This window comes from Dermacentor variabilis, chromosome 4 (assembly GCF_050947875.1).
Source record: "Dermacentor variabilis isolate Ectoservices chromosome 4, ASM5094787v1, whole genome shotgun sequence".
In the NCBI taxonomy this organism is placed as follows: Eukaryota; Metazoa; Arthropoda; class Arachnida; order Ixodida; family Ixodidae; genus Dermacentor; species Dermacentor variabilis.
Genome location: NC_134571.1, coordinates 164814695 through 164827879, shown reverse-complemented (window position 1 = coordinate 164827879; position 13185 = coordinate 164814695). Strand labels below are relative to the sequence as shown.

The window sequence follows — 13185 nt, the reverse complement described above, 5'->3', positions numbered from 1 at the left end:
TACCAACGTCAGTTGGTGTGAACAGTCTTTCAGCCATGTCTAACTGCTGCAGTAAGGACGACGTCCGATGCACACTAGCAAGTGCTTACTCCATTTTATCAAGGCCTTGAACTGCAGATATGCGTAGTGCCCGTGACGTGTCAGTTTTCCGCGCGAAAATTTTGCCACCCCGAGTCCACGCGTACTTCCACTGTTTGTCTTTCTTTCGCGCAACAACTTGCCCAAGAAGCTTCTTTAGTGTTGGGCACAGGTGCTCATTTACAAATATTGAAGCATGACCACATTGACCGAATTCAGTGGCGGATATACGTTTCTTTCGCGCCTTTTCAATGAGCCCATCACGCTTTGAACGCGAACGAAACTGATCGACAATATTCGGACAGCCACAGTCTTTCCGCGGCACACGTTGACAAACATCGACGTCTGCGTCACAGATAGGCTCATTGACCAGGCTGCCGAGCTTCGCTACTACTGCAAGTACATTTTCATTTTCAGTGAATGGCACACCTTTAACTTCAACGTTTCTGTTTCTTGAGTATTGTTCCTGGGTTGTCACCCTCTCCTCAAGGCCAGACACTTGCCCTACAAGTTCCGGACATTTGGCGGTAAAAGCAGTGTTTTCCTTTTTTAAGGAAGCGTTTTCTTTTTCAATTGCAGCACACCGTGTCGGCATTGCGTCAAACTGGGTGCTGAAGAAATCAATAGAATGTTTCATATCTTCTGAATTCCTTTCGGAGTTCTTTTTCAATAGCGCTCCGCATGTCACGCATTTCCTGCCGAATGTCTTTTAGGAACCTGGTTAGTTCAGGCATCACCCTAGTACCGGACACTTACACTTCACGTTTGGCAGCAGTGACGGAATAAGTAACAACAGGAAACACAAAAGTTTCCGCACAAACCTGTGTGTAGGACAATCAACGTAAGTAAATATGTCGGCTCCGCCGCCACTGCTGCCAAAGTGCCGGTCAGGTAGACGATGCAGGTCCTTTATAGCCAGGGGCAGTGCCAGTTGAAGGTCAGGGGGCACTGATTCCACTCGAAAAGCTACGTCAGCTGTAAGCGCGTATGCCACCCAACCGAAGACGGTATGATGTGGCAAAACGGGAACAATCCCGCGCAGACGCAGCCGTGAAGTCCCCAAGTGGCAGTCGACGTCGTTGCGGCTCGAGGCAGGCAAAACCTGTGTGTAGGACAATCAACGTAACTAAATATGTCGGCTCCGCCGCCACTGCTGCCAAAGTGCCGGTCAGGTAGACGATGCAGGTCCTTTATAGCCAGGGGAAGTGCCAGTTGAAGGTCAGGGGGCGCTGATTCCACTCGAAAAGCTACGTCAGCTGTAAGCGCGTATGCCACCCAACCGAAGACGGTATGATGTGGCAAAACGGGAACAATCCCGCGCAGACGCAGCCGTGAAGTCCCCAAGTGGCAGTCGACGTCGTTGCGGAAAGCGACGGAGAAACCAGGAAAGCAACCCGGAAAGGTGGCTGGAGGCGTATGAGGGGGTCGCTACGTTTAACAGTTGGGAAAGCGACGACAAGCTACGGCCTGTCTATTTCGCATTGGAAGACGCCACCAGTACCTGGTTCGAGAATCGAGAAGCCACCTTAACGACGTGAGGCCTGTTTCGAAGCGGCTCCTTGCAAGCGTTTACAAGCGTCGTGCGAAAAGAGCGAGCCTAAGCACTACAATAGTGCAGCTGCCAACGAGACGATCGAGATCTTCACGGAGGAGATGGCCCGTCTTTTTCGGCACGCCGACCCGGAAATGTCGGAGGAGCAAGAACTTTTCGTCGGACTTATTGTTAACCCGCCAAAGACCATACGTGAGTTTTCTGCAGATGCATCGATGATCGAGAAAACACTGGAGATGCGCACCCGGAAATATAACCGCGAGGGGCTCACGCTGCAGTACGCCATCCAAGGACTGGGTTCCGACGACCTGCAAGAGACCATCAGGGCCATTGTGCGCGAAGAACTGCGCAAGGTCCTGCCTTCGCCGCATCCTCAAGTGGCCTCGATCGCCGACATCATGAAAAATGAGGTTCAGCGATCGCTTAGAGTGTCTGACGTGCAACCTCAGTTACCGCAGCCCCAGCCAGGAGCGATGACCTACGCCGTCGTCGCACGCCGTGAAGGCCCCCCTCCGCGACCGCGTCAGGGCCCTGTAACGCCGCAATTCCGTCTTCCGCTGCCGCTGCCACCAGCATGCCCACCCGTCGCCCAGCGCACCTACGCGAGGAAGACGGACATTTGGCGAGCCCCCGACCACCGCCCGCTCTGCTATCACTGCGGAGAGGCCGGCCATGTGTTTCGCCGATGCCCATACCGCGACTTGGGACTGAGAGGGTTCGCCGTCAACGCGCCGCGTCCACAGCTTGGAGAGCGCCCGCGTGACATCGCCGACTACCTTGCCGCTACACAATGGAGCTCTCGACGACCGTCGCGTTCGCCATCACCACGCCGCTACCTGTGGCCGCAGTGCCGACCATACACTGGCCCAGCCCGGGGCCGGTCAGCGAGCCCGTATCCGGAAAACTAAAAGCAACAACCGATGGAGGTGCGGTTGGTGTTCGTCGAACTGACGAAGATGCTCCGCCGCCGACGAAGAAACCATCTCGACGACCTAATGACAACACGCTGCCGTCCCGACGAAGTCAGGAAGCCTAGACTACACCGACGAAAGACGACTTGACGACGCGACGTACCAGCTTCAGTTAAACACGACGCAGCCGTGATCTGACGCCAAGACCAAACTGCAACGCCTGACAAAGAACCACCGACCTCGTTGTGCTTCTCGAAGGCCACGCAGTCACTGCCTTAGTCGACACAGGGGCCGATTACTCCGTAATGAGTGGACGCATCGCCGCCCAGCTGAAGAAGGTTAAGACTGCATGGGAGGGCCCCCAAATTAGGGCCGCTGGGGGACACCTCATTACGCCGACTGCAATCTGCACGGCAAGAATTACCATTCATGACCGGACTTACCCTGCCACCTTGGTTATCCTCCAACAGTGTTCACGAGACGTCATTCTTGGCATGGACTTCCTGAACCAACACGGCGCAATCATCGACCTGAAGTCGAAATCGATAACGCTTTTGCAAGATCAAGCGATACTATCGGAGAGCTTTCGTGGTCACCGCGCCTTGAGTGTGCTCGAAGATCAGGTGAGCATCCCGCCACGCTCCAGTATTGTTATTTTCGTCGGCACCGAATCACCCGCTGACGTAGAGGGTGTCATCGAGGGCGACCAGCATCTACTTCTCGACCGTAAAATTTGCGCAAGCGGGATCGCTCGACTCCACGGAGGGAAAGCGGAAGTGATGCTAACCAACTTCAACCAAGAGTTCAAGCACATCAGCAAGGGCACAACAATCGCATGCATCGAGGCAATTCTGGAAACGAGCAATGCCTTTGTCCTCTCAGATTCTGTCGCATCTACACCGCCGACCATAGTCCCCGAACCAGACTTCGACGTAAATCCAAGTCTCCCCATGAGCAAGCTGCAACAGCTCAGAAGTCTTCTCCGTCGATACAAAGACAGCTTTTCGACGTCATTGAGGATTCAACAAACACCAGCTGCAAAGCATCGCATCATAACCGAAGAGTGCGCTCGACCACTCCGCCAGAGCCCTTACCGAGTTTCGATGCGAGAACGTGAAACTATTAGGCAACAGGTCGACGAAATGCTGCGCGACGACATCATCCAGCCGTCGAAAAGCCCGTGGGCATCTTCTGTTGTCCTCGTGAAGAAAAAGGACGGCACCCTACGTTTCTGCTTCGATTATTGTCGACTGAACAAGATCACGAAGGACGTATACCCCCTTCCGCGGACAGACGACGCATTGGATCGGCTCTACAACGCTAAATACTTCTCGTCGATGTACCTCAAGTCTGGCTAATGGCAAATAGAAGTCGACGAGAGAGATTGCGAAAAGACCGCCTACATCACGCCGGACGGCCTCTACGAGTTCAAGGTCATGCCATTCGGACTGTGCTCGGAGCCTGCAACGTTCCAGCGCGTCATGGACACGGTGTTAGCAGGATTGAAGTGGCAGACGTGTCTTGTGTAGTTGGATGACGTCGTTGTCTCCGCCAAAAATTTCGACGACCACCTTAGGCGGCTTGCGACAATATTAGAGGCCATCAAATCATCAGGGCTCACTCTGAAGCCGGAAAAGTGCCGCTTCGCTTATGATGAGCTTCTGTTGCTGAGCCACGTCATCAGCAAATCCGGAATACGCCCCGACCCGCGGAAAACAGCTGCCATCGCAAAGTTCCCGCAGCCCACCGACAATAAGGCAGTGCGTAGATTCCTTGGCATGTGTGCCTATACAAGCGCTTTGTCAAGGACTTTTCACGCATCGCTGAGCCGCTACCGCATCTAACCAAATCTGATGTCGAGTTCAAGTAGCAAACGCCGCAGGCCGACGCATATCGAGAACTGAAACGACGCATGCAGTCGCCGCCGGTACTTGCATATTTTGACGAAGACGCCAGTAGCATAGGTCTCAGTGCCGTCCTAGTCCAGAAGAAAGACAACCATGAACGGGTCATATCTTATGCTTGCGAATAGCTTTCAAAAGCGGAAAGCAATTATTCTATGACTGAAACGGAATGCCTCGCCATCATTCGGGCAACAGCAGAATTCCGCCCATACTAATATAGCGATTCAAAGTCGTCGTCGACGATCACGCGTTGTGTTGGCTAGCCAACTTAAAGGACCCTTCAGGACTGCTGGCGCGGTGGAGCCTCAGGCTACAATAATACGACATCACTGTAACCTACAAGTCCAGTCGAAAACACTCAGATGCCGATTACCAGCACGTGCCCCCTTTGACCCGCCGCCGCAAGATGACGAGAATGACGACGCTTTCCTTGGAATAATAAGCGCGGAAGACTTCGCTGAACAGCAACGAGCAGACCCGGAGCTAAAACGCCTCGTTGAGTATTTGGAAGGGCACACCGACGTTGTCCCGAGGGAATTTAAGCGCGGATTATCTTCATTCACGCTTCAAAACAACCTACTCGTGAAGAAGAACTTCTCACCAGTTCGCGCCAACTACCTTCTTGTTCCGTCGGCGCTGCGTTCAGAAGTACTGCACGCCCTACATGACGATCCGACCGCTGGGCACCTCGGTTTCTCCCGGACGCTATTGAGGATACTCAGAAAGGTATTACTGGCCGCGCCTAACCACCGATGTCGCCCGTTACGCCAAGACATGCCGCGACTCTCAGCGATGCAACACACTACCGACAAGGCCAGCGGGATTACTAGAGCCAATCAAGACTCCTTACCGACGTTTTCAGCAGATCAATATGGTCTTGTTGGGACCGTTTCCGACATCAGCTTCCGGAAGTAAGTGGACCGTCGTGGCGACGGACTATCTCACCCGCGTCGCTGAAACTAAAGCTCTACCGAAAGGCAGCGCAGCAGAAGTGGCGAAATTTTTTGTAGAGAACATCCTGCTGCGACATGGTGCTCCAGAAGTCCTCATCACCGACAGAGGAACGGCTTTTAAAGCAGAGCTCACCCAAGCAATTCAGCAATACAGCCAGACAAGCCACAGGAGGACAACTGCCTACCACCCGCAGACGAATGGTCTCGGGGAGCGCTTCAACAAGACCCTCGCCGACATGCTAGCAATGTACGTCGACGTCGAGCACAATACGTGGGACGTGGTCCTGCCGTACGTAAGCTTTGCTTACAACACGGCGGTGCAAGAAACAACACAGATCTCGCCGTTTAAGCTGGTTTACGGTAGCAACCCGACGACGACGCTCGATGCCATGCTGCCGCACGTCACTGACGAAGAGAATGTTGACATCGCTAGCTATCTCCAGCGCGCCAAAGAAGCCCGACCGCTCACCCGCCTACGGATCGAGAACCGGCAGCGTACCGACAGCCGACACTACAACCTCCGACGACGCTTCGTCGAGTACCAGCCCGGCGACCGTGTTTGGGTATGGACCCCGATACGCCGACGAGGACTCAGTGAGAAACTACTGCGACGCTATTTCGGACCCTACAAGGTCATCCGGCGTATTGTCGCACTGGACTATGAGGTCGTGCCAGACGGCATTTCGCATTCACAGCGGCGCCGCGCACGATCTGATGTGGTCCACGTGGTGCGTCTTAAACCCTTTTTCGGACGCTGACGAACTTTCCTTATGTTGTTTTCTTTGCTACGAGTGCTTCTTTATTACTTTCGTTTGTTTGAAGCATCGGGTCGATGCTTTTTCTAAGAGAGGGATATTGACACGTGTACTATCTTTATCGGGCGACCACGTTTCACCACCCAACAAATGTTATCGCACAGCGCGGGACGCGCCTGCATGTATCCGAAGTTTCCGGAAATTTGTCGATGCTTCTATCCGCTGTCTGTTGTCGCCGAACCTTGTGTTATCTGATTTCATCGCCTGACGCGAATGGTGTAGAACTCTGCGGAAAGCACGCGGGTCCCAACGATTAGTCTGGAACGTTCGACTACTGCTCTATAAAAGCCGACGCGCTTGACTCGCTGATCAGATTTTCGGCGGTCGCCGACCGTGTTCGCCGCTATCGTTGTGCTATAAGTGTATATATATATAGCCTGTTTTTGTGGGCACAGGTTCGCCCAATAAAGTTAGTTTTGCCTTTCACAGTGTTGCTAATGCGTTATTCAACGTCACCACCGCGTGACAATATCTAGGGTGGAAATGAATAGAGCGCTACTAGCTCTCTCGAAGCTCTCCTAAATGCTGGTAATCGGGCAGATTACATCCTGTGTGATCGAATTTAGCTTGCGGTAACCGACGCAAGGACGCTGATCTCTTCCAGGTACTTTAACTAAGATCAAAGGAAAGGTGTAGTCGTCTCACGAGCCGGTATCACTCCCAGTACCAACATTTTCTTCATTTTGGCCTTCATAATGTCGTACCGACCCGATGATACGGGGTATGCCTTAGACCACGCTGGCGGTGAGGACTGTATTTCGACGTCATGCGTAAGCACAGATGCCCTGCCTGGATTGTCCACAAAAATATTCCGATACTCATGCAGGAGGTTTTGCCCTTGCTTTTCTGGTCAGGTGCCAGCTGCGCTTTAGAAACCAGATTGTTAATTACTTGATCAGTGGCTTCTCTGTTCGTCGCTGAAATTAACTCCGGAAACTGCACTGGAATCTCTTCAGGTACTTTTAGAAAAACGCCCACAACTGCTTCCCATTATCTGTATGGCTTGAGCATATTACGAAGGCAAATTTGCTGTACCGTCCGCTACTCATGTAGACTCACTACGTAGGTGGTGTCTGATAGTTGTTGAACAACCTAGGCTGGGCCTTCCCATTGTACATAAATTTAGGTTTTCTGTGATGTTCATAGAATCATCCCTTTATCGCCCACCACAATCTTACGAGACCTGGCTGTGCAATCATAACATATCTTCGCTCACTGCTGGGCCTTAGATATTGCGTCCCTTGATACTTGCAGAGTTCTTTTCATACCTACAAGTAGCTTAAGGGCGTATTTCAGCCTTCCCACAAGTCTCGAATCGTGCAGACCGAAGACCAGAGGGCGAATGTCAAGAAAGTCAAATGTTGAAATGCCTCACTTCACCATTAAAGCCATTCTAATAGGCATCTGGCTGGCACTGTTCAAATCATCAAACACAAGCCCGACCAAGCTAATGCCACGTCCCAGTACCACTACTGTTCTTTCTTGCAACACCATTGTTGATACCGGGGCACCATTTTGGGTGCTACGCTGTCTTTACTGCGGGTAAGTTATCTGTTGAAATTTACTTCAGTCTCTGCGTTATATTACATGGTGCGTGTTAAACAACATTATGATTACGCATATGTGAAAGTGCACACGGCCACTGCTTACCATGCGGATGCCGTAAAACCCATCCTGTAAAAGATCCTCCAAGACGTCCGCGGTTAGTATGGTTGGTGGCACCATGCGGCAGGTAGCAAAGTTGATATCGGGTTCGTCATGGTGCACAACAATAACAAAAATATCCACCGGTACTTCCCTGCACAGAGACATAGATGATAAGTATGTGGCCAGCTTCATTAGGTGCATTAGGTTAATAATCCGTCTTTACACTTTCGTTTTTTTTTCTTCCATGATGGCTGAGTGATAAAGCGTGCTGCTTCTTTTGCACAAAGTCTCGTCGGACGCATTGCAGTGTGTCGTGCAATGCTAGGCTAGTTCTGAGGGCGCCACGCAGAATAACGAGCGGAAGGATTTCTTAATTCCCACTGTTGCATACTTTAAGCCAATTGATCACTATGAGGCGTCAAATTCCCCAACGTATCACACTCGCTACATTTTAATTCATCTATTAACCATCGAAGCGAAAGAATATACAAGGCTAGCATAAGCAATGTCAATAACTTTATATTATTATGACACTCAGAATTATATAGACGCCATTGCGACGACTACCAAGGCAACTTCATTCAAGCTGCAGTACTCAGGGTAACTTTCTTGATACACCAAGCACGAGCTCATAGATACCACACGCACTAGAGCAGGGTTACATTATTCGAGGCGGCACCCATGGCGTGAGTATGATTTTTTTTCAGGCAGAAATAAAGCTTAGGATAGCTTCCGATAAATAACATTTGAATACAGTATGACTAAATCAAAATCCAATGATAATATCTTTGGTATACGTGGGAGGACGTGAGAACGTATATAACTACCGTCACAGCCCGTCATCATGTCAGAAACTGACAAGCATTAGCTAGTGGCTGAAAACGACTAATGACGCTGATCCCCTTATGAACGCTATGAACTCTGAATTGTACAGATACGCGAAATATCTTCCATGAAGTATAATTTTCAGGTAAGCATGGCGTTAGCAATAAACGGAATCAAATTCGTTATATCGTCTTGACATCTGCGACAGCCATTCAGCCATAGTCCTCATTTAAAAATGGGCCTTAAACCATCCCTCGTGCCATGCGAGAAAAGGATGAGGCAGAACTAATATCAAAATGACGTAACTTTCGACTTCAATACGTTTAGCATTGAATCAATATAGCGATAAGACGTATTGCCACCATCGAAAAGAATTTTGTATGAGGCGCGAACTGCAGCGAAATTTATCTTTCAGCGCGCCTTTATCATGTGGCGCAGCCTGCCAATGCGTCGGATTGCTGTCCTTGAGGATCCTTTTTGACGTTGGTTCAGTACCGCCCACAATCCAATAAATTTAGATAAATATTTTTCGTTATTGTACAGCACCACATTCCCAGTGATGCATGCCTAATTACGCTAGCTGGCGTCAGAGACGTTTATTGAAGAGCGTCACACACGTACTGGAACATACCCAGTGATCAAACTTGGCGTCAACGTGGTTCGTTAAAGACCAGCAGAGACCGAGCGGCACATATCCAGTGCACCAAGTCAGCGCAAAAGATTGTCTTCGAAACGTGCCCCCGACCAAATTCCTGCATCTACCGTGATCCATGCTGGCTTGAAAGATTCGTTTAGGAGCCGCATGCATATGCACATTGCCACATACTCTGTGACCCCAGTTGGTCGGATAGTTGGTTTCGTACCCTGTTACCTCAGCACAGCTGCCCAACGCGCTACCCTTTCGGCCACTGACAACCCTGTAACCCAGTTAAGCGGCAGAACGGTGAAATACAAGCATATACAATAAAAACAAACATAGAGACATAGCCCCCTAAACGTGTATGACTATCCTAAGAATGCTCGTGTATGAAGACACATTCGGAGAGTAGCATAGGATACTGTAACATCTCAGCCAACTTTTACAGCGAAGCAGTGATGGTTAGGGTTCCGTGCATTTTTGTTCTGCATCAACAAACTGTGGGCCAATCCTGTTGATAGTGCACAAAGGGTCCAAGCGCAAGGGCAGATACCCCTGGGGACTCCGGGTAGTGGGCCGCGGAACTTGTAACGCGGCTTTCGACTGCACTCTTAGTGAAGTCCTGCATAGCGTCCCCCGTATAAGGGGTACGTTCTCGCTTTATCCCATACTACCGCATATAAGCGTACTTTCAAGCGAGATCATGCGTGACAAAACGCGGCTGACCTGCTGCTCACGGCGGTATGCGGCCAATGAGCAAACAGATTTTGTAAGCAGCCCTGGAAATTTGGCGCCCAAAAAGCGTGCAGATGCGTTGAGAGAACGTAACAAAGCGAAATGTGCAAGGAGTTATGAGAGAGAAGCTGTGAGGAAGAAAGAAAAACGAAAGGCAAAAGGAGCGAGCGAATAGACTTAGAAAGAAGTCGTCACCACTGCGCGTGACTTGGATAGCGCAGGAGGAGGAAAGACTGTGCCGGCAGGGAATGAGCAAAACAGCGTGAGCCGGCGAACAAGGTGATTATTTTCGGTGGCAATTGTCGTCATAACTTTACCAGCGACGTTATGTGACTATGTACGCATCTGGACGCGTCGATGAACGTTCTCAGTGATCTAAGTTATGTCCAATTCCGCCGATGTTTCCGGGAATTGTAAGGAGCCAGTGACACTCGACATCTCGTGGGAGTGCGACCACAGGGCGCCAATCAGCAGCGCTGAGCCTCCATGTGCGCCGGACCGTCGGACTCATGAGTGCATGCTGTACAACTGCGACCCAGTGTTGACTCGGTAGGTTGATGTTTTCTTACCATACTACTAAATTCTTAATTTCTTCCATTGCAATATCATAAGTCAGCAGATAACGATTCTCGGTGATTAAACATCTGAATGTGTAGTACTAATGCAGATACGCGCATTGAAGTTTTGGCGTATGAACTACCTATCACTGCCGGCGTAGTTCCGTTTCGGTTTCCTTAGATTGCGTTATTCCTGGCGTTATTTCTTGCTTGCGTAGCCAGGTGTACCTTAGTTTAAATTTCATGCGTCGATTTTTACAAGGACTTGCGCTTTATCGCGCTGCCAGCAAGCGTGTATATCCTTGTAACCGTGAAATTTTCCGTTGTTCTTATCCCCTTCGTGGACTTTGCAAAAGGAATTCATTGTATTTCCTAGTTTAAGTTTGTCGAACCACTGCTTTATTTTGAATAGTTTCCCGGTCTGTTACGTACTTTCCTCATTCTAATCTGTAGACTTGCGTGGGTTTCTCGTTTGTCTGTTCAATGCGTCGAGTTGACTGAAATTCAAAACCTAGTTTAGCTCGAAGCTCGTTTGACGCGGAAATAATCATTTAACTGTGACGACTCGCCTCAGAGAAAAAGCCTAGGTTTGCGTTGGAAGCAGGATTGCCACAGTATATCCGGGAGAGGAGCAGTATAGTCGTTACTTGTAGAAGGGATGAAGTTCTATGCCAGTAGCAAAATTTCAATGGCGCGATATCTCACCTCGACCTAGGAGTTTCAAGTTTTATTGCAGACTGAAAAATGTGGATGTCTGTACTTTTGTCGTTTCCTAATGTTGTCAGAAAGCAGCGTTGCATTGTTAAAAAACTATGAAACAGTAAAAAGAAAACATATCAAGTTGGACATCTCGCTTATTTCTATTGATTGCTGTGTAGTCTTGATTTACGGCTATGAGGTACCCATTGGATCAAAATAGGCCTCAATAAGACCTTTCTTGGGCGATTTTGTTTCTGATATTATAAAATTTCGGCATTTTTTATTTTCACCTGACTGTTTTTTCTACACAGGATTAAAGCACCAGAGTTCGACAGTAATAAAACCAACACCAAAGAAAGCAGTATACCCGGATCTCCAGTGCAACTATAGAGTGGACCATAGCACCGATAACTGAAAATCAGGACCAGAATGGCTCTTCATTGCAGTGCGCAAAGATCGTGTGCTTATCATGAAGCACATCAAAGAACAGCTGATATTTAGCGGTCACAAAAAGTAAGGTGGGGTGCAGAAATGGACAAGTGTTTGAAATGTTGCTCGCATGTGAATGACATTCAAGCACTTGCACGCGCTGTACTATCATACAAGAGCCCTCTCAGTCGTTTCTGATGATTTCACAAGAGTGGGAAGTAACTGAGTTTAGGCGAGTGTAAATGAACCCAAGTGCGGCTGAACGCCAGTAAGTGTACGGAGTATGAATGAGTGCTCTTGAGGGCCAGCTGAGGATGTGGGCCAATTAGATAGTATCTGCAAATGGGAAGAAATATGACTCAAATAAACTATAAGCCCAAGCACAATGCGTTCATTTCGAAGAGGACAAGTATTGCTGGTGCAGAATGTGAAGAGTGCAACTGAGCACATTTTGCTAGCTGTAGTAGCTTCATTAAGCGTGTTTGTCGATTAAGATGGCTTGAATGCTTTGTTTACACTGGGCATGTTCTCGTTGTATTCCCTTTAGGTAGGGATGGACTCCAATGCTAATATTGAGAGTGAAATTTCAAATACAGTGCTGTAACTTGAAAGATTGGGCACATTCACATGTTGTTCACAATCTCTTAGTAGTAATGCTAACGTGAAGTGTGTGATACACAATGCTCTGCTTTCTGTATCAAATCATCGCCACGTAGTTTCATAATGTTAAGATGGAAAACTGGATGTGTTGGTTGGGCCTGGTGTGATGTGAAAGGCGCAAAGATTACAGACAAGAAGATAAACAGACACACTGAGTGCCTTATTTACTTCCAACAATGTTCTATCAGGAGAAAAGAACGCCATTATTTTATACATGTTGCACTAGCACGGTTGATCTGTGCCCATTCGCGTTCAGGTAGAGCAGGTATGTTTGCGGTAATAAGATTCAAGCAACATTCATGCGCCTATGACCTGCCTCAATGATCGTTTTGGTCTGAAATACTAATCTGACCCATTTGTCACAGCTCGTGGCAGGCGTGGAAATTTGGCTTACATTTGAAATCTGTACAATGAATTGCCAGGTGGCCCTATCTGCCATTTATAATATTGTTTTGATGTTGCCTCGGCCTCTCATTCACGCGTTGTTCGATTTGTCCCACATACTTTCTACCACATGACAAAGGAATTTCATAAAAGACTTCTGCCTGACAATCTATGTATTTATTTTCGTGATTTGTGACATAGTTCAGTGCTTTGCGAAAAAGGGATGCTTGAAGTCTTGCACGGGGCAGAAAGCACCGCCTTTACATTAGCTTGCTCGGCAGTCTTCTTCAATGTAGGCGCCGTGCGGTGTATGTAAAATATGACGGCTTCCTTTTTCGCGAGGTGGCTCCTGGGCCAGTGGGCGAGTTAACAAATTGAGGATCTTTTCTGCCACGGAGA

General features: G+C 49.1%; 1 protein-coding gene across 1 annotated transcript in view; it reads right to left on the bottom strand.

The window, feature by feature from the left end:
- LOC142578042 (uncharacterized) overlaps positions 1-13185 on the bottom strand; it is a 172915-nt gene that overhangs the window by 39884 nt on the left and 119846 nt on the right. Inside the window, exon 7 of the mRNA XM_075687461.1 lies at positions 7864-8011. Coding sequence (XP_075543576.1) covers positions 7864-8011 — 148 coding nt within the window. The remainder of the gene's footprint in view (positions 1-7863; positions 8012-13185) is intronic.